The sequence below is a fragment of the Simochromis diagramma genome, unplaced genomic scaffold (genome assembly GCF_900408965.1).
Source record: "Simochromis diagramma unplaced genomic scaffold, fSimDia1.1 OVJJ01000746.1, whole genome shotgun sequence".
In the NCBI taxonomy this organism is placed as follows: domain Eukaryota; kingdom Metazoa; phylum Chordata; class Actinopteri; order Cichliformes; family Cichlidae; genus Simochromis; species Simochromis diagramma.
The window spans coordinates 930,539-950,743 of record NW_024386757.1 but is presented as its reverse complement, the minus strand read 5'-3'; the positions used below and the strand labels follow the sequence as shown (position 1 = coordinate 950,743).

Sequence of the window (20,205 nt, the reverse complement as noted above, 5' to 3'; positions counted from 1 at the left end):
GCTTAATAATAAAAAAAAGTAAATAAAAAAATAAAACGTGGCTTAAATACTGGTGAAGAATCTCTGGAGCTACAGAAGAGCGAAATGGCTCAAACCTGCCACACGACTTGCTCCAGCTGTAGCACATCTGGGAGAGTGAACTTAAACTGCTCCATGCTCTCCCTCTTCGAAGATGTTATGTACATCCCAGACCTGTCAGACTCCACACACAGCATTCATATCTTTTCAGATGCTACAGAGAAAGCATATGGGTCCATAACATATATTATTCACTACATTACCCCTGACCCATTTTCATGTAATGCCGGTGCACTGCAGATTGGAGCTACAAGTTTAACTCTAACAGCAGATAACCACAATCAAGGTGAACTATATCACTTCAGGAAAGTACAGAAAGACTGAAGTTTCTGTCCTCCTGTCATCGCTAGTACCAATACTACTTACCTTTACTTCTGTGTATGACCAAGAAACTCAGCTGACTGGAGTTGCACTTGGTGAAAAGGGGTGGGCAGGGGGAGGTTCCAGATCCCAAGCTGTTGAGGTAAGCTCAGTTATATCTAGCCAATATTTCTCAGTCTCAATCACCAGCTCAGATCCCTTCCCTGCCAGCGATGGACAGATCAGAGGCACTTTAGGTTCTTTACTTCTTCCACCAGATACGTGATGTCATACTCCATGCCTCCATCATCCTGTTTGTGGGAAGGGCATGGGCCTAGGATTCTATCACAGACCCAACAGTGGCTTTCCTTTTGAGCTGGAGTAGATGCACCAGCATCGGCTGCATAATGGCCTGGATCATTTTTTCCAAACCAATTTGAAGGCTGGCTGTAGCTCAGGAGATTTGGCAGGTCGTCCACTAATTGGAAGGTTGGCTGTTCTAGTCTGCATGCCAAAGTATCCTTGGGCAAGTGTTCGTATAACATTGTAGCCCCAGGGTGACTGTGGCTACAATGTAGCTTGCCATTACCAGTGTGTGAATGTGTGTATGAATGGGTGGATGACTGGTTGTGTAAAGCGCTTTGGGGTCCTTAGGGACTAGTAAAAGCGCTATACAAATACAGGCCATTTACCGTTTACAGGCCATTTAAATGGGTAAATAGGATAAAACATTTTGAGTACTCCAGTAGAGTAGAAAAGAACTAATCCACTTACCATTTACAATCTAAAGGTAGATTTGTCAACCGGAGGTTGGACCACAGGACCTCTGCCCCTGACCACCGCCCAACCCACAAAATAGACCAATCCCACTGCAATGTCTCCAGAAACTGCATAGTTGAATGGTGCTGTTTAGCTTTACCGTGTTAAACAAACACTGCCTATCATGAGACATGCAGTCAGACCAGTCAAGTGAGGAACACTGGAACTTGTTCTTACACAAAAGGAAACACTTGAGGCATTAGTGGCCTGCTCTATGGAGGTAAATAGTTTCAGTTCAAGCCTCAAAGTGATGAAAAATACTGTATCTGCTGATCCAGCTTTCACATTAGTATTTGTACAGAATATGAGGAGGGATGGGAATGTTGTGCAACAAAAATTTAGAACCAGATGCTCTGAAGTTAATAGTTTTGTTATTTTGAGTCTCTGGATGATTTTTGTTTATTTTTTGTCTATTTGAGGTCTTTTGGTGTCTCTTTATTGTGTGTCTTTTTGACTTTTTTTTTTTGGAGTTGTGTTCTGTCTGAGTAAGCTCTGACTGTCTCTGTCGGATCTATTTGCAGTCATTTTGTGTTGTTTGTGTCTCTTGCCATTATGAAACAAGAAACGTTAACTTCAAACACATATTTCTCACGGGCTTAGTGCTGTATATAATAATGACTTGCTTGTTGAGCAGAGTCGGTTGGTGGGCTTCACTTTTTTGTCCATCCTTCTCGGCGTTTCCTCCGCCCTCTTGGTTTATAAAAGAAGCGAGCAGCCCTCAGTCATTGGAGCTGATTCAGTCAGGTGGATTGGGGTGGCTGTGAGATGGCGGAAAGAGGCAGAGAGCAGCCGGGGTTAATCCGTCTTTGTTTTGCTGCCCCGCAGTAGAACTTCTCAGTGTCGAGTCCGGTTCGGAGACACACAGAGAATTCGTTTACGGCGCAAACATGTCCTGGAAACGAGCCAGGAGTGGAGAATCTCCGATAAGCCGACGCGCAAAAGGTAGGAGAGAGACCAGTGTCGCTCGGTGAGGGTGAGCCGGTCAGTGCTGCTCCCATGGAGCCACAGCACACAGACACCTCGCTGGGTTCATGACTGAAGCACTGATGAACTTTTTAGCCAACTTTTTGTGTGGAGCTGAGGAATTTGCTGGAGCGGTCAGATATTATGGACTGTTGGAGTTTTCGGGTGTGAGCCAATAAAAATAATTTCTTCCCAACCCTTTCAGACGTCCCGGAGCCGCTGCAGGAGAGTGCTCCCTCCCCGACCCTGCCTGCGGATCATGTGCTCAGCTCCGGAGCGGTGTTATTCCCTGGTAGCTATTAACCCACATTTGTGTATCATGTGCCTGGTGTATTCATAAATGTTTGAAAGTGTGAGACCTAAGAGAGCTTGTGTGGAGGCTTTAGAACTCCTCCACTCCTGGTGATACTCAGTCTTTTTTAAATGTTTCATTTATTTTGGCAAAACTGGCAGCCACATGAAAATGTCCTTAACTCGGACCGGATGTCTAGGCCTCTTTCATTTTATTTTCCTTCTTCATCCCTAAAATTTGCACATAATGGGTTTATCTGGCTCTTTAGGTACTTTTGATCAACATGGTTGCCCTCTGGTTATGTTCCCAGTGGATGGGCAATACAAACTCTCCTCAGACCTCAGCAAAGCTGAAGTGGTGGACTTCATAAATTACTTTCAGTATCAGCACAAGTAGGTGGAATTCAACAAACACGTTTTTTTGCACTGTGTTTGTGTGTACAGTGATGTTTGGACTATTTCTCTCTGACAGTAAGACACTGGAAAAGCAGAGCATGGTGTCAGTCGTGGCTGATCTGAGGGATGCCTCACTCTCCACCATCAGTTTCATTGTCGAGTCTCTACTGCTGCTTGAGGTATTGTTATGATGAAGTGGAGTGTGTGGCTACATTGTGAGACCTTTTCAAGATGATGGTTTACTTTTTTTAGACTGAAGTTCTATGCTGAAATGCTTTTAGACATGCTTTTATTACCCAGCAGGCTGCTGTTGAATTGTGATGAATATGAATTGTATTATTTACTTTTTTGTGAACAAAGTATAAACCCCAAAGTACTCTGAAGAATTTGAATCCCAAATAATAATGAAATATTGTTTAGACGTCAGCTGTCTAACCTGTGGAAGGACAAAAATGTAGAAACCCAGAATGAAGGTTTTCATTTAGCGATACATTTTTTACATTTTATGTGTTCTTGCTTTTGGGGAGTCAAATTGGAGAAAATGTTGCATGAATCTAATGCCTGAAGAATTGAAGAGGAGGCAAAGGGTTTCAGAGATGTTTGCGTTTACTTAACCAATGAAGCCATTTTAAAAACTGTTGCTGCTGTGTGATTGAGTGCCGTCTGAGCAACCATGTGTTTTCATTGAGGAAAACAAAGAATAATTGTTGGTGCAAATTTTTATTTTCCTATTTTTATTTTTTTTTAGCTACAAAAGCGCACAGTCCACACTGTGTACATCCTTCAGCCCAAAAAAAAGGATCTTGAGAAGCTAATGCTGAAGCTGCTGGCTCCATCGAAGGATTATCCTGCTTCTTTCAAAGTGAGTATATCAAACTGTTATGCACAGACTTTGTTTAGATTTAATGTACGTGAGCAGTTCTGATCTCCTTTTATAAACATTTTGTAGAGGGTCCTCCTGAGAGAAATCCCAGAGCTCCAGAACTACATTGATCGAAGCCAGCTACCATGGTCACTGGGTGGATACCTCATGTACCGTCATCAGAGCTGGGTTGCCTTCATTAAGGTAGTGATGCTGCTTTCTGCGAGACCAGTTTCATTTAGAAAGTGTAGAAAAATCACTGTGAAGAGGATACAGAGGGTAAGGGCCTGTGGTCTTGATCACATATCTGTGGTGATATATGGGACAGAGGGAGTGGACTTTAACCAGATGGAAACAATCCCAGAGAGTAAGTGTGCCAGAGGAATGGAGGAATGTGATGTGCAGTTGATGAGCCATACAATGAAGATATGAAGGAGTTGCTGTGAACAGCAGCATGCTGAGAAAGGGCACTACAGATGTGATATTTGCTTTGAGAATATTGATGGAGAAGTTCTGAAGGAGCTTCAGTGTGTAATTGTGGATCTACACAAAGTATATGATAAGGTGCCAAGATGTGGTACTGTATTAGGAAGTTAGGAGTGTCAGAAGAGGAATGAAAATCAGATGATTAGAAACAAGTCCATCAGAGAGACGGCTGAGATGGTTTGGACATGTGCAGAGGAGGGATTGTGGGTAAATTATATAGAGGATGATGAAGATCGAACTGCCAAGCAGAAGGAAAAGAGGAAGACCTCAGAAGATTCATGGATGTAATGAGAGGGGTTGGGGTGACAGAAGACAATACTAGTGATAGAATAAAATTGATGCAGGTGACAATTGTGAGCCCAAAAGGGATCAGCTGAAGGAAGAGAGAAACACCTGTATTAAAATGCTGCTGCTTCTCTGGGGAACAACTTGTCATGCACCAACTGTAGCAAAGGTAGCTACAAATATGGAATTTAACATGAGCTTTTCTACTTGTAATGTGTGCATCTATAAAGAGGTATGAGTAAGATAAAGAAATGAATGTCTGTCCTGCCTGTTATTTAGATATATGACGATGTAGTCATGTTTCCTTTCCAAAGCTTTTGGTCATAGGAATAAGCTGGAAGAGCAGCTGAAAGTTCAGTGTTTAAGGATACTTTTTTTCTTTTTTTTAATGGGTGATTATGTTGATTGTCTGCCCCAACCAACTTTAAGCCAACCATTCTAACTAATTTGTTATATTTGTTTAACACAACCGTTAGTCTGATAGCAAGACTTAAGAATCAGTCTTGTGATTAGTCGGGGGATTTGTGTGTATGTTGAAATGTTTCTGCTCAAGTGTGACGTGAGAAACAGTCTCTCTGGTAATCCACTAATAACTAACAATAGGTCAGAATCCATTGAATATTTATTGCGAGCATAGATGCAGAGATCTGTTTGAACAGCCAGCACCTCTTATTGGTCACCACCATGAAGCTTGTGCAAATGCCTTGCATAATGAGCTGATCTTATTAGCCATTGAAAGGAGCCCTCTTTCCATTAATTATCCATTCAGTCATATTCAGCTGGGCCATGACTGTTAACTGTGGCACCTCTTTGCCTGTGGGGAAACCTATTTAGGATACTACTTGGGATACAATCCCCATAGACTGAATTGGGATTTGGTTAACTTAATCGACTATTGACATAACTAAATCGGGAAAATGAGTAGCCTTAAACTCATGCTCACCTTAAAGCTGTCTAAAATAAACAGTAGTGAAGTCCCATATTGTGAAATCCTGTGTGCACAGATGTATTTTGATGATCTCTGACTCATGCTGCTTCCTGCAGGAGATCGATGCGTTTGTCCAGGAGTTTGTGTCTGTAGTCCAGCGGCTGCCTTCATGCATCTCTGCACTGCAGGCTCTGTCCAGGCTGCCACTGCCCACCACCGTCAGCGAGCTCCGGCAATTCTGCTTCGGCACTGAAGCCAAGTTTCAGCAGCTCAGGAGGTTAGAATTGCCCCTTCTTGGTTATGATCTTATCAAGCAGCTGCAGTCTAAAAAAAGGGGTGTGGCACTTTCTTGTCTGCAATATTTTTGTCAATCAAATATTCACTGAAATATAAACCTTATAGCAGCAGGACGGCAGAGGGGGATGTGCGCAGATGCTTGTTTGGTGTAACACTCGTTTTTTTTCTTGTATTCATGGTATAATATTAGTACCATCAAGAGTAAATAATGTGCTCTAATTGCTAATTCGGGCCCTATACTAGGAAACTCATTCAACGTGCTGTGGGTATCTTTCTGTTATGTGAAGCGGCTTACTCTAACACTGTCGATCAGGACAAACTGTTTCAGAAAGCTGGTTATCAAGTTAACCCAGGGTTACCCCTGCACGTTCAGATGAAAGGGGTGGTGTTGGCAGCTTCTGACCAATCTAAGGGCGTTTCACAGGTAAACATTAAAGCTTACTGTCCCACATGTATGATGTGATCAGGGAGTTGGGGCTGGAGGAGCTACTGAGGAACTGTGAGAGCTTGGTGGGGAAGCTGCGTTGGCCTGACAGGGAGCCGTGCTTCCAGGATATGGCTGGAACTGCCCTCTTCACTCAGATGGCCTTTGATATGCTCCAGAACCACAGCAGGTACTGCAGGCAGCCAGATCTCTGTGTCAAGTCATGAAAATGGGTTCTTTATCTTAATCCACCAAAAAGTCCATACAGCAGTTTTGTAATGATCCCATTTCACATCAGCTAAAGCAAAATGCCAGTATGTTTAAGGATTATCCAAGATTAATGTGTTTTGCTACTCTAAGAAACTGTATCGGACACTTTTAAGAGTTGATGTCGCTCACTGTGCCATTTAATTACAGGATAACTGCTGCTGTGGAAAAAGTGGAGTTGCTGTGGCAGCAGCTGTTTTCTAAAGCTCGTTTAAGGCTACGCGTGTTCCAGTTGCGTGATAATGCACTGCAGGTGGGTCTAACAGCGAGTCCACATGTAATGGTTTCCTTTAAAAAAAAAAAAAAAAAAAATTTTAAACCTAGTGGTCTAAACCAAAACCTAAATGACCTGAGTCACTTTACTCGGGCTGTTTTGGTTTGAGCAGAGTGGGGAATGTTTGACCACAAAACTGAGTATCCACAGGACAAATGTGGCTTTGTACGTCTGGATAACCTTAAAATATGAACTATTAAATCATTTTCTGATTGAATTGTGAAGGGTGCGGTTCTCATCTTTAAAAATGGCCTTGGGCGTGTAGCTAAGTACAGAACTAGATAAAAGTACAGATAATCGTGTTAGTATAAACGGCTCAGTGTTTGTGGAAAACTACTTTGAGTGACCACTTGAAGAAAATTATCAGCTCCCCCAGTAAATGGGGAACAACAACCGATCCGCAAATAAAGGCAACCGGATGTTGGGTTTTCTTGACGCTTGCTTACAGGTTTCTGAGAAGATTGAAACTCTTCTTCGAGAGAAGATCCAGCCCTTCAAAGTAGAGATTGCCAAGGACCCTACAAAAGCTGTGATTCTGGTGTCTGAATTTGAAGCATCCATCCACACTCCTGCTATGGTATGGCTTTAGCTTGCATGTTATGAATCTTACCTTGCAACATAGATCGACCTCGATTAGATTACACCACGGTTTAGTTAAATCCTAGTTGTTTGTAACATTAGTGTTGCTAACTGTGTTACGGATGCTGTTAACTTGTGCTTGAAGTAAAGGTTACCTCTCACCTACCAGGCACTTGTTCGCTGGGCTGAAGATGTAATCCAGGCTTCAGCAGAGATTCTCCCCTTGGACAGTCAGCCCACAGGGAGCTGGGCTGCAGATCTGGAGAGGCTGAAGGACAAACTTGACTCTGCCGTGAACTTGATTCTGCAAACCCTCAGAGCAGTTTCCAGCTACCATCGCTACTACAGCAAGGCAAGTTGTGGAAAACTTACAGATGCAGTAATACCAAGTGCTCATAACTGTGGCATGTCCTGTAGCGTGAACATCAGCAGCGCATTTGATTCATTGGAAGAACTTTTGTTTTGGAACCTAAGCTAACCATCAACAGCTTTTTGTCTTGCTCTTGTGAGGTAATGCTCGCCACATTAAACAAAACAACAAAAATACCTTTACTGACTGTAATCACTGACAGTAGTTTTTATTTTTTTCACTCCACATGTGCCAGACATCCTCTTTCAAATCACACTGACCTATCATCCAACTGGCTTACTAACATTTTTCTATCATCCTGTGCTGTCTAATTACAGCCGGTGTGCATTTTTAATTTCAAGGACAAATGCTTTTTAACTACTTAAAGATGATGTTGATCAAAAATTTGAGTCTAACTTTGTTATTGCCATACCTGGTTACTGTTGTCTAAAATAAATTGGCCCCACCCCCAAGAATAGCAGAAATTATGCCGTTTACCTGTTTAGGCCAGCTGCTGGTACAGTCTGGTCCTTTGCCAGAACTTCCTCCAGGAGCTCCTGTCGGGTGTTCGTGAAGAGGCTTCCTCCATCCAGCTGCAGCAGAAGAACTGGGGGATGATGCCTGGGTGGAGATGGAGGCTGTCCACTTTTCTGAAGAACAATCCCCCTCCAGAAATGGAGGAGCTGCTCCATCTGTCTCATTTGGCAAATGCAATCCCAGATGATGAGATCCAGCAGATGGGGAAACAGATGTCTCAAAGGTGATGTGATTGATTCCATTTCAACTGCAGATTGTGTACAAAGTCATACCTTGAGTGCAAGCAAATAAGGTGTGCGTGCGCGTGTGCATCAATTATCAACTTTCTTGCAGTTTTGTGCAAAAGCAAATTTGTTGAAAAGTAGCAGCTTCCTGAGACATCAGACATGTCAACCACCGCCGTTACCAAATGTCATTTATGGGCTGTTAGCAGGAAGCTTGGTCCTCTTCAGGAAAGCAGACTTGGTAAAAACTGAATATGTATAAGTATGTTGTCCTTTCATAAAAGATCATCCAGTGTGTACTCTTGTAGGAAGGGTAAGGAATGAAGCACTCAAGTGCAGCTCCTTATTTTGAGAATTTGACCTGCTATGATGCTATGAATCAACTTTATTTTTCAATAGTAATTTACTCAAACTTGAATGAAATATTCTAATTTGAGCTGCTGAATTTGTGATTTGCATGAGTTACAAGCCACAAAAAGAGGTGTACCAGAGATGAAATCAATTTCTATCAAAGTTTAACCTTTTAATTAAATGATGAGAAACAAACATTCATCCATTTTGTTTAGATTTTTTATTTTTTTGTTGACACTTGAGTGACTTTTTGAAAGATGAAATGTCTTCACTTGGACTCAGACTCGCCAAAATGAGTCTTTGCTGGGTAAAATATCACATCTATAAGTTGTGTCCGTTGTGTGATCTATATTTTTATCTTCAGTTGAACAACTGATTCAGCAATCAAATGCAAGTTTGGCAGATGATGGCAATTTAAATGGTTTTACTCCAGTGTTGTTGTCGTCGTCTGTATTCATTGGTCCACTGGATTCTTTATTTATTCATGCTGTCACTGAATCATATAATTTATTTTCTCCTTTAGCAGATGGAGTAATATTTGGAATAGATTTAATCAGCTGATCAGCGTTTGTAGCTTATGGCTGCTCAATTAGTTTTGATCCCATCACCCATTCAACCCAAATATTCAGTATGTCAAATAACATTTGACAGTTTGGCTGAGCAGCCAGCCACACCAGTTTACCACATTAATTTTTTTTTTTCTGGTGCCATTATTTCATTTTCTATTTATTTATTTTTTATTCGTCAGGTGCTTGACACTGAGGAAACTTCTAAGCTCTTCAGGACCAGTGGCTGTCGAACAACTCCAGATGGCCCTACAGTGGCAGTATGAGTTACTGAGGGGCAACCATGTGAATCTCTTATCTGCTGAGTCTACCACGTCAAAACCTGTGCCACACCATGTTTCAGAGTCAAACCTCGCTAAATGTAAAGGTGGTAAAGAAGTTGCCCATGTCTTTGGAACATCTCCCTTGTCCGGAGGTTCAGGGTTGGTGTCAGCTACGGGCAAACAGTCCTCTCCGTTTGCTGCAACCAGAGACTTTGCAATACCTGCCTCAAGCCCGCCTCAAATCCATGACGTTATTTCCAGTGTTTCAGATTGTAGGGCTCACAGAGAGGAGCATGACTTGGGCTCTATAGGAAGCTCTCCTAAAGCTGATTTGCTGAATCAGTTTGAGATCAAAGTAAAGCGCATAGCTGCTGTGTCCAGTAACCCTTGGCTTAGCTTGCCGGTAGAGGATTTGGAAAACTCTTACACTGTCAGCAGTACACAAAATCCAGCACCTCAAAACGTTGATCACGATTCTTCAGATGAGCATGTCAATGGCACCCAGGCTAGCAGGTCTCAAATTCAGCCTACACCGGAGGTTTTAAGGGGCACAGAACCCAAAGGATCACAGAGCAGGGACTGGATATTACATCCAGAAAGTTGTGTGGAACATCCTGAACTAAGTCCCATTTGCAGTGTTCTCTCCAGCACCGTTATTGAAGGAAAAGACAAGTCTATCTGTTCCACAGAGGGGGTTCCTACTCTACTCTGGGATTCTTATGACCTCCATGACCAAAATCAAGATGATGATGACGATGATGATGATGGGTAATTTGTTTGGCTTCAAATGTCAAAATGTCAATCAGTATGTTGCTTCTCCTACAGTGTGAAATTCTCAAAGAAATTTCAGCAGTGGTATTGAAAATTCAGTTGTTACACAGATCCTACACGAGTAATCTTTTTTTAATTTATATTTTTTATTGTTGGTCACATGTGACAAAATAATTAGATTTGTCACATAAGGGGACTCTGATTTATTGCAATTTATGATGAGGACTGATCAGGCATGATCACCTGCCAAACTGCATTCTGAACCAGTAAAATCCCTCCAGTGGCACCTACTGTTACATTTCATCATAACATACAGACACTGTATTGTCTACTTTGATTCCTTATGGCAGCAAATTAATGAGGGTAAGATGAAAGAGTTGAAGGAAGGATGGTAAACTGGGAAAAGGCAAATTGAAGAATTGCCTAATGCCTCATTTTATTTCCCCTCGCAACTTTTCAGCGAGTTGTCCATGAAGGACTGGGATGTGAAGGAAGAGGAAGGTCTGAGGGAAGTGGAGAATATCTTGGACAAGGCTGATGAAATATTAGAGGTGAGAGGGGGGGGGATCGTTTGAGAAATGAAGACAGTGCTGGTTGTTGTGACCTCTGGACAGAACGGATTCCCTTTCAGTCGATTCACTCGGTACAACGCATAAGTATGGGATATCACGCTCTCGCGTGTCCAGTGTACAGAGTGAATCGACTGAAAGGGAACAGAAGTTATAGACATAACTATTCGTTTTTATTTTGCAGGAGGAGGAAAATGTTCTGGCTCAGGAAGCTGTGCTAGATGCACTGCTGAGGACAGAGGACAGGCAGGGTGTCTGGCGATTGTGTGATGGTGAGGACCAGCTTGATACGGTGGGTGAAGCATCTAGCAGATCAGTTCTTTGTTACAGATTCTATTAATTTTCGATCTTACTTTTTGACATCGGTTTGTTTCAGTTACTCTATGCCTCTATGGCACGGAATAAGAGGTAAGTTACACAAGGCACAGGTCCAGGGATGTCTTTGGACTGTAAGAGGAAGATGGACAAAATGTGAAACTGATGTGTGGTTTATAAACTATTGGGTTTATAAACCTGGTCTTGTTAGGAGAGACAGGATTTATCCCACTTTAGGAGCAACTCTCCTTTCTGGGAAATCTGGCCAAATTTATTAAACAATCCAAACGGGAACCCAAGTTGCCGTCTTACACGCCTCTCTGCAGCGTCTCCTCTTCTGTCATTCCCACAGACCGTCTACATTCAGATGATCAAAACACACTTGCAGTTTGTTTTTTAGGATTTTATATCAAAGGACTAAATAAGATCCTCTGAAAAAGAGCAGAGTTTATTGAACAGTCATGCAAAAACAAAGGAGCACATAACGACACACAGAATAACGAGACAAAGCAACCCTAGGGTTTAGAGCCTTAAGCATATGCACACGTAGCAGAAAGCTAGAGAAAAAAAACAGAAAAAAGAGTGACAGACTAAAGTAAGAACTCCTGGATCCTCTTTAGGGTGAGGAGCCTCTGACTACTCCTCTATGAAGTATAACCCATGAGTTGTACAGCTTTCAGGGTGTTCTTTTCAGGTTTATATTTATACTCTCCTTTTTGACAGATCTGTTATGCCAGCCTTTTGTAGTAAGAAGTAATTAATCTACGTGATATTTTTATGACCCAAAAATAAAAAATTTATTTCAGTAATTATTGGTTTTCTCCAACTTCAGCCATGAGTCATAGTAATCACCAGGTGGACCCCTGGATTTTTAACCATTAGAGGAAAATTTAATTGGTCATTCCCAGATGTCATGAAGTACAAGGACTTTGGAAACTGCTGTATAGTCAGCTCAATTATTGACTCAACTTCAATAATTTTATTTCCTATGATTTGCATTTGCCATTCTTTCACATACAGTGTAATATTACCTTGTCCTGGCATGTATTTAGTTGGCAGGTAACTGTAAATAATTTTGCTCTTCACCAAGAAGATTGTCCGGCCATCAGTTTACGCCCTGAAGTTAAAGTGCTCTGGTTAAATGATCTGAATTTGTCTGGCAAGTCTACGTCTACAAGTCAAGTCGGCTTTATTTATATAGCACATTTAAAGGACCTCAAGTGTCGGCCAAAAATGAATGAATGAATAAATAAATAGGCTTTTCTCATAAAACAAAATGCCCCAGTAACATGAAAGACTCCGTGCCAGTTCTCCCAAACACTTTACTGCAGTTGTTACAGCCAGTGGCACAATGATTATTAGGTATGTGAGGCAAATACTTTTTTACACAGAGCCAGGTGGACAACTGTCATCTTTTGTAGCCTGGTTGTATTGAGCTTGTTTCAAGTAGTGAAACAAGCTTGTTTCCAGTTTTGGCTAAAATATTTTTCTTATGTAATTTGCAAAGTACTGTGCTATGTTGAAATGGCTAAACCGTCATCATCAGAGGCTGACAGGTGGCTCTGTCAGACATGCTGGGGTTTGTCTTATAAAATGTCTGACTCAAATAGATGTTGATTCAAATAACTTTTCTTATTAAATACAAATGTCAGTAATCTTTAGCTTGTTAATGTCTAACTCACTCCTTATAATTATTGTGCTGATGGTTGTTCTGATATAGCCCCTATTAAGGCCTGATATCAATCTGAGTCTTACCCGTTCAAACCTTTAACCCATGTTTAATTTACTACTGGTTCCAAAAAATGGGTAGATGATGGCCAGAATGGAAAAACTCAGTTTGCCTGAAGGGAAGCCTACAAACCAGTGGGTAATGTGACAGTAGGTTTGTCAGCTTGTTTTATAGTCCCCTGGTATTCACTATATTTTTCCTTATTCTTTTAAGATGTCGTCCTACGAGCTGGCTGACGCTGGTGTTCTTTGTTTCGATGACTGCGTTGACTCTGCAGAATCTGACGGTTTCATTGACCTCGTGTCGGCTGGGTCTGCACGTGAAACTAAAGCTAATGCGGATGGGCTTTACAGTGAAGCTCCAACGGTATCTGACAGCAGGCCAGACCTGCTGATGGAACTGAGAAAGGTTCATATCCTGGACGGGTTAATCATGGAAGAGAACTTGCAGATCAACAAGTTTCGATGCAGTAAAGAGAAACTCCACACTGAGCTCTCGGAGAGCAAACCTGTGGGTACAAATGTGTTACTGACTTCACGCAATGAGAGGGAGGCTTCACATTTGCAGCTGGAAAAGGAGAAGAGGGAGGTAGAGGAGCTGGAGAAACAGAATGAGGATATTGATGAAAGGTTTCAAAAATGTTCTATAACTGAAAGGCCTAGAAAAGAACATGATGATCGAGTGCTCTGTGATCTCTTTCCCAATGGTTCTGGAAGATCAGTCGCCAGCCTTGCCATGGATGGGTCTGTGAATACACGTGTGACTAAAATTATTCAAGATGTTTCAGACCTTAAGGTAACCAAAGGGGCTTCACCACAAGATGTGGCTCAACTGCCACTTTCCCAGTGTCAAGATGCTAGTGGTTGTACAACTGGTCTGTCAGTATATTACAAAATTACCTTGAACAATGTATTTGATTTACAGGAACCCTCAGAAGAGGCAGGTGTCCAATTGCAATACATCGATGGGAATGAATTGGCCAGGTCTGCTAGTTTATGCAGTCCAGAAGCATCTTTAATCCCTGAAATGAGGGTAGATGATGGCACCTTTGACCCAGGTGGAAAATCACTCCTTCCCCCTGTAACTAAGCCAAGAAAGTCTTTGCTTCCTGTGAATGAAGCCCGTGCTGAACTCGAAGCTCCTCACTCCACAGAGGAGTCCTTAGATCATTATTTTATAGGTGAAGGCCAACTTCATCTACAAAATGAAGTACTTGAAGAGCTGCCAGAGAATGTGCCTCCAGACACCAGCCACAGCTTGGTTTCCAGTCCAAATGTAACACAACATGAAAACGATAACCATGTACCCCCAGAGAACTGTTGGGCATCATTACAGCGCTCGTCTGAAATAATGACTAAAAATGAAAAGATGCCCACATCTTTACTCAAACTACATGTGCAGTCAGCAGAGGAAATCCACACTTCACCTCCTGCAGATGACCACCAACTTGAACAGTCTGTATCCCAAGTGACTGCTGATCAGCCTCTAGAGTTTGACTCGGGTGGAAGAGACGAACCAAATGAAAAGCTACTAGATGGCGTTCAGAGCTCTGAGGCTCTGAGAATCTCTGGGTCACCTGAAAGTCAGATCCAGTTTTATAGCCCCATGACGGAGGTACGTGGGCACATCCTATTTCAGCTGTCACCTTTTTGTCTTCATTTAGAACATCAAGTATATCTCGTATTTAAAAGCCTAACATCAACATTAGTTTTTAGTTCTTATGAAAGCTTTCTCCCAACCCCAGGCTTTTAAATTGCTGTGTGCCATGTGTAACTGAGCGCACATACTTTGAATGTATGACTAAAATGTGGCTTATAGACTAAAGCGCTGGCCAGAATTGAAAACAAATCAAGTTGTAGTCACAATATAAACTTAAAAGATCATTTCAGTGCTTTTGAACCTCTGGAAATTGTTTTTTTTTTTTTTTTTTCTAAAGAAAGGAGAGGGGGGGGAAAAAAAAAAAAAAAGCTTGTGTCTGTATCTCTAGATTGCAGATTTCAAGAGTCCAATTGTACTGGATTCAGGCTCTGGTTTGATAAAGGCAGGATTTGCAGATCAAGACCTACCAAGCATTATATTCCCCACAATAATTGGGGTGCCAAAGTATGAGGTAAGTGTATTCGTTGTTAGATGCTTTTAACTCGTGTCCCTTAGGTTGGCCCCTACATGTTTAAACATATTTGTGGAGCGTTTATTTTCAAAATATTTTCAGTAAATGTATTCTATAAATTGCCTTGGTCTTTGCATCCTTTGTCTGTTCATTATAGCAGCCTCATGATGTGTGTTTATAGTTGGTTGGCATCTGCCTACAGCTACTTTGAGCTATAAGGAAAACTATGGGGATTTAAAGTGTGGGTATAAATATACTTTTTTTTTTTTTTTTTGTGTCCTGTCTTTGCAGGAAGTACTGAATGGTAACCTTGAAAGAGAGGCCTACATTGGTCACGATGCAGAACACATGAGAGGGGTTCTGACTCTGAAGCACCCCATAAAGAATGGAATCATTCACAACTGGGATGAAATGGAAAAGGTGAGACTCATGTTTGCATAACAACTGGAAAATGAAAAACTCATGTCAGAATCATTCCCCTTTAGTACTTAAATGTTACTTATATTGATGTGTCGTCTGGAAATCAATTCCTGACTACAGGTTACAGCTGTTCCACAGACCCAGCTGGCTGAAGATGTTGGATGTCTTTTCCAGCAATATGAGGCTTAGTTTGAAAGAGGCACGACCCAAAGCCTTTTTGTTTGTAGTACTTGACATGTGAGGAAAATGTGTACATTCAGTTTAAAAACATGTTGTTGTGGTCCTGCTGTGCATATATCCATAAATGGACTAGAAAACTTTACACTTAATATGCTGTTTTATTTTGCTACTGCACTGGTTTTAATATTTTTACCCCTAAGCCATAAAAGGCTGAGGGGGTATTGTTGTCATCGTGTCAGGCCTGCGGGTGGCGTGTACACCCAGCTTTGTGAACACAGTAACCTGAGAATGAGGTAACATGAGGTGCAGCTGGTAGGAGGCTGAGCAGTAGTGATGGTGGCCGTCAGTATTTTTATCTGCTGTGTTAAACAAAGCGAGTTTACACGTAATAATGAAATGTGCTGTATAAATAAAATTGCTATTGGCATGTGGGAGAGTCGGTACAGCCTTAAAGGCTGCAAAAGTTTCATTTTATACTTGAGCAAATGTACCTGTAACGATCATCTATCATACAGTCTCTGCTGCTTGAAACTTTCTGGCAAAGTGGAAAGGCACAAATGGTTTTCTTATGTTCAAGTCTCAAATATAACAAATTCATTCAGCAAATACCCTGGTTTTATCCCATCATTGGTCACACAGTGTATATGTGTTGATGCTGTCAAAAGCCTCACTTCATAGGAATATGTTCCTGAGGCTTAGAGGGGAGCTGCAGACCTATTTGTCCCTGTGGATTAGTCTAGTTTGAATGTCTGTGTTTTGAGAACTCACCCACTTTGCAACTTCCCCACCCATTAACATGCTTCCCTCAAGAGAAAGTATTGGTGGTTGTCCACAAGCTCATTTACTCGTGGTGCTTGACTTTTTGTCTCTTAGATCTGGCATCATACGTTCCAGCAGCTGCGTGTGGAACCAGAAGATCACCCGGTTCTTTTGACTGAAGCGGCCATGAACCCTTTGAAGAATCGGCAGCACGCGGTTGAGATCATGTTTGAGTGTTTCAACGTGCCTTTCACCTATGTAGCCATGCAAGCAGTGCTAGCGCTCTACGCAGCGGGAAGAACCACTGGTACTGTAGTTGCTCGTCGTCACGCACTGATTGATGCACACGGATGATGGCTTGTCTGAAGACTTTGTTCAGCTTGGTGTATTTAAACCACTCAAATCTGATCCTATGATCCCACTTGTGTGTATTTGATATAGGTGTGGTGTTTGACTCTGGGGATGGAGTGAGCCACAGTGTGCCTGTTTTTGAGGGATACTGTCTACCTCATGCTGTGCAACGCTTTCCCCTGGCTGGATTAGATGTTACACTGCATCTTAAAAAGGTATTTAGCACTTCTGTTAATGCTCCAGTGTAGGAGCTATGTTATTGATTGCTTGGAAGGCATAATCCCTGGATGGTTCCTAACTTAGTTTAAAGACGAGGCAAAACCAGCTTGCTGTGCTTGTTCTTTAAGCTTCTCCGGGAACAGGGAGTGTGCATGCGTACCACAGCAGAGGAGGAGATAGTGAGGGAGATGAAGGAGAAGTGCTGCTGTGTCTCTCTCAACTATGAAGATGAGCTAAATCAGGGGCAGTCATCCTGCAGAGAGATGCATTACACCATGCCAGATGGGCAGATTATTACCCTCAGCACAGAGAGGTTCAGGTAATGTTGGGGGGCTGCTTCCTGCTTTTTACCAACACTTAAGTTTTAGAAATGATCTTGTGGTCACCTTGCTTGTTGTATAGCACAGACTCTTTAGCAGAGTGTACCCCCTGTTCATCTAGGGCACCTGAGATTCTGTTCAAACCTGAGCTGATTGGACGGGACCATTATGGGATGCACGAAAGCATCTACAGGTCAATCCTCAGCACAGACATTGACCTGAGGCGCTGCTTCCTGGGAAACATTGTACTTTCAGGTAACATTTGGTTCTTGGTAAGGTGTTGCACTACAATCTGAAGTACAATGGTTTTCCAAATTCTGCTTCCATTTGTTTTGTCCTCTCTTCCTGAAGGTGGGAACACTCTGCTGCCCGGCCTGCCTGAGCGACTGCAGGATGAAATCAAAGGCCTGCTGCCCTCAGACATGGGGGGCAGTGTTTGTGTAACCAGCCCCAAAGATAGAGACTCCTCAGTGTGGAGAGGAGGAGCAGTGTTGGCAAATATGCCTACCTTTACCTCTGCATGGATCAGTCAGGACGAATACGAGGAGTATGGACCGCAGATAGTCTTCAGGAAGTGCTTCTGAATCGACTGAAAGGTTGATGGCTCATTTCATCAACAGTGCTGCTGAGCCAGCGGGACTCAGCTGTTGTCCCTCTCTGTGGAATCTTTTGTGTTTTTTCTTAATTTTCTCTCCCCTGTTCTTTAGTGGGGGTTTCCTGCTTACACCTTATGCACTTCCTATACAGCCCACTAACACGGCAATAAGGAAGTTGATCAAAACGTTCCAATCATTACTATTGTCGTTGCTATCACTATAAAACCTCTAAGTGTGTCTTAAATTCTAAATTTCTGTGTCCCAAGAACTTAAGCCTAAATATATTCATGTTCTGTGATTAAGGGGCTGAAACTGAAGCTGCCCTTTAATTCATGTCTGTCTTTGTTTCCAGAATATGCAATTGAGAAACATGAAGAAATTTTGATGTGTCAGCTTTAAATTGTGCATTAATCTGATATTGTCAAAAACCTTATTTATTGTTTTTGCTTTTATGTGAAACATGATACTTGCTTTTACACATGGTAGTCCAGCTGTAATCTGCTGTGGTTCTTTATGCACTGAATGTTGAGTATTAAGGGCTCTGCAGAATTTATTCTTAAAAAATCTTCTGCAATAATGGATTTGTCACAATGCAACTTTCAATGATTCCTTTAGTTAATACCACATTTTCGTTGTAATATGACTCAGATTGTCATCATAACACATGACAGAATATATTTGTTTTTAATTTCTTTTTCTGTGCAGAATCCCTTGAATGGAGTGGCTCCTAATACTCATCAGATGGGTGCAATGTACATGAGTTTTTCCTGAGGTCATTGTTGGTTCTTCTCAGACCTCGTTGCACGTGTTGCTCTGGTACATTGTGAACTCTGTATAATTTTTCAGTGTGGAGGTTTTTGGTTTTTTTTTGGTTTTTTTTTTTGTGTAGGGGACCATTGTGTGTTTTACATGCATTCTTGCACAAGTTATCCTTTTTGTGGACTCTGTTCCAGTGATGCCAAACTGCTCAATTCCTGTTAAATTCTGAAGAAAAACAAACAGTGGCAGCCCGTGCTGTTAGACTTGGTGAACATTTAAAGATTTTTATTATTTATTCTGTGCATGAAATTCAGTTGCATGAGTTTGAATTCCACGTGTGTGTCTGTGTTGTTTTGGACTTGTGTGTGTACTTTGCATGAATTTTGTATTTTTAAGTGTCTGTCTAAAAGCAGAGGGTTCGTCATGTGGCCTAGAGCTCTGCTCTTATGGGGAAATTACTGAGCGGTGACAGCAGGAGCTGCCGTTTCAGGCAAGTTTGAAGTGAACAGGCTCATGGATTGTGTGGTTCTTCTAATTGTAGTTAAAAGGCTGGGCCGAGTCCAGCAGTGTTTTTCCTGAACCATGTCATTTATTTTTTTTTTTTTTTTTTTAAATAAATATTGTAATCATCATCCTGCTGTGCTGACTTTGTTTCAGTTGTAGACGTCTCTGAATGTTGAGGCTAAAACGGAAATGGATCTGCTTTTTCATATTTGCCTAAATGTAACCAGTGTGTTCCTGTGTTGTATGATAATCAAAGGTAAGGCAAGTTTATTTATATAGCACAATTCAACAACGCGGTGATTCAAAGTGCTTTAGGGAAAAAAAAAAAAAAAGGAACAGTAGATAAAATCAGTAGTTAAAATGTAAGTTTAAGAATTTAGGCTTAAAAGTAAAACTGTGGATTTGGTGCTTTATTCAAATGCAGCTGGGAATAGGTGAGTCTTCAACCTGGATTTAAATAAACTGAGTGTTTCAGCTGATCTGAGGCTTTCTGGGAGTTTGTTCCAGATATATGGAGCATAAAAGCTGAATGCAGCTTCTCTGTGTCTGGTTCGGACTCGGAACTGATTTTTAAAAAAAAAAAAAAAGAAAAAGGAAAAAAAAAAAAGAGAACTGGCTCCAGATGACCTGGGGGATCTGGAAGGTTCATACTCGGTCAAGCCTACTAAAGATGAATGCATGGACTAGTTTTTTTCCAGGTCCTGTTGAGACATCAGACCTTTTATCCTTGAAATATTCTTGAGGTGATAGTAAGCTGATTTTGTTATTGCCTTAATGTGTTTTTCTAAGTTTAGGTCTGCGTCCATCACTACACCCAAATTTCTCGCCTGGTTTGTGGTTTTTAGATGTATAGATTGAAGTTCTCTGGTGACCTGTAATCGTTTTTCTTTGGCTCCAAAGACTATTACTTCAGTTTTGTTTAGCTGGAGAAAATTGTGGCACAACCAGTCATTAATTTCCTCAATGCATTTATCAAGAGCCTGTACAGGGCCTCAGTAATATATCTGTGCTTATCTGCATAGCTATGATAGTTTATTTTGTTGTTCTTTATAATCTGTTCCAGT

The 20,205-nt window shown here is 41.6% G+C and overlaps 1 protein-coding gene across 5 annotated transcripts; it reads left to right on the top strand.

Moving 5' to 3' along the window:
- The first annotated feature begins 1,927 nt into the window (after positions 1-1,927).
- On the top strand, positions 1,928-18,867 carry LOC120730534. 5 transcript variants are annotated; one of them, XM_040026997.1, is made up of 24 exons: positions 1,929-2,139; positions 2,366-2,452; positions 2,721-2,844; positions 2,924-3,026; positions 3,596-3,709; positions 3,797-3,913; positions 5,525-5,685; positions 6,173-6,319; positions 6,547-6,649; positions 7,119-7,247; positions 7,419-7,601; positions 8,105-8,358; positions 9,459-10,307; positions 10,771-10,861; positions 11,064-11,171; positions 13,137-13,718; positions 13,848-14,537; positions 14,911-15,033; positions 15,325-15,453; positions 16,507-16,699; positions 16,834-16,958; positions 17,091-17,281; positions 17,404-17,537; positions 17,634-18,867. In XM_040026997.1, the coding sequence occupies exons 1-24, from the start codon at positions 2,085-2,087 to the stop codon at positions 17,864-17,866; spliced, it is 5,025 nt and encodes a 1,674-aa protein (XP_039882931.1). In that variant the 5' UTR covers positions 1,929-2,084; the 3' UTR covers positions 17,867-18,867. The 5 variants fall into 5 exon arrangements, with proteins under 5 accessions (XP_039882929.1, XP_039882928.1, XP_039882927.1 ...); XM_040026995.1 differs by having other exon boundaries at positions 1,928-2,139; positions 9,459-10,297; positions 10,770-10,861; positions 13,137-14,537; XM_040026994.1 differs by having other exon boundaries at positions 1,928-2,139; positions 9,459-10,300; positions 10,770-10,861; positions 13,137-14,537.
- The last annotated feature ends 1,338 nt before the right edge of the window (positions 18,868-20,205 follow it).

Bases quoted from the DNA above. Each gene is read 5' to 3' on its own strand.
- LOC120730534 (XM_040026988.1), top strand. From the start codon at position 2,085: ATGTCCTGGAAACGAGCCAGGAGTGGAGAATCTCCGATAAGCCGACGC. The intron at 6,650-7,118 runs GTGGGTCTAACA...GCTTGCTTACAG, and splicing joins TGCGTGATAATGCACTGCAG to GTTTCTGAGAAGATTGAAAC. The intron at 15,034-15,324 runs GTAAGTGTATTC...CTGTCTTTGCAG, and splicing joins TTGGGGTGCCAAAGTATGAG to GAAGTACTGAATGGTAACCT.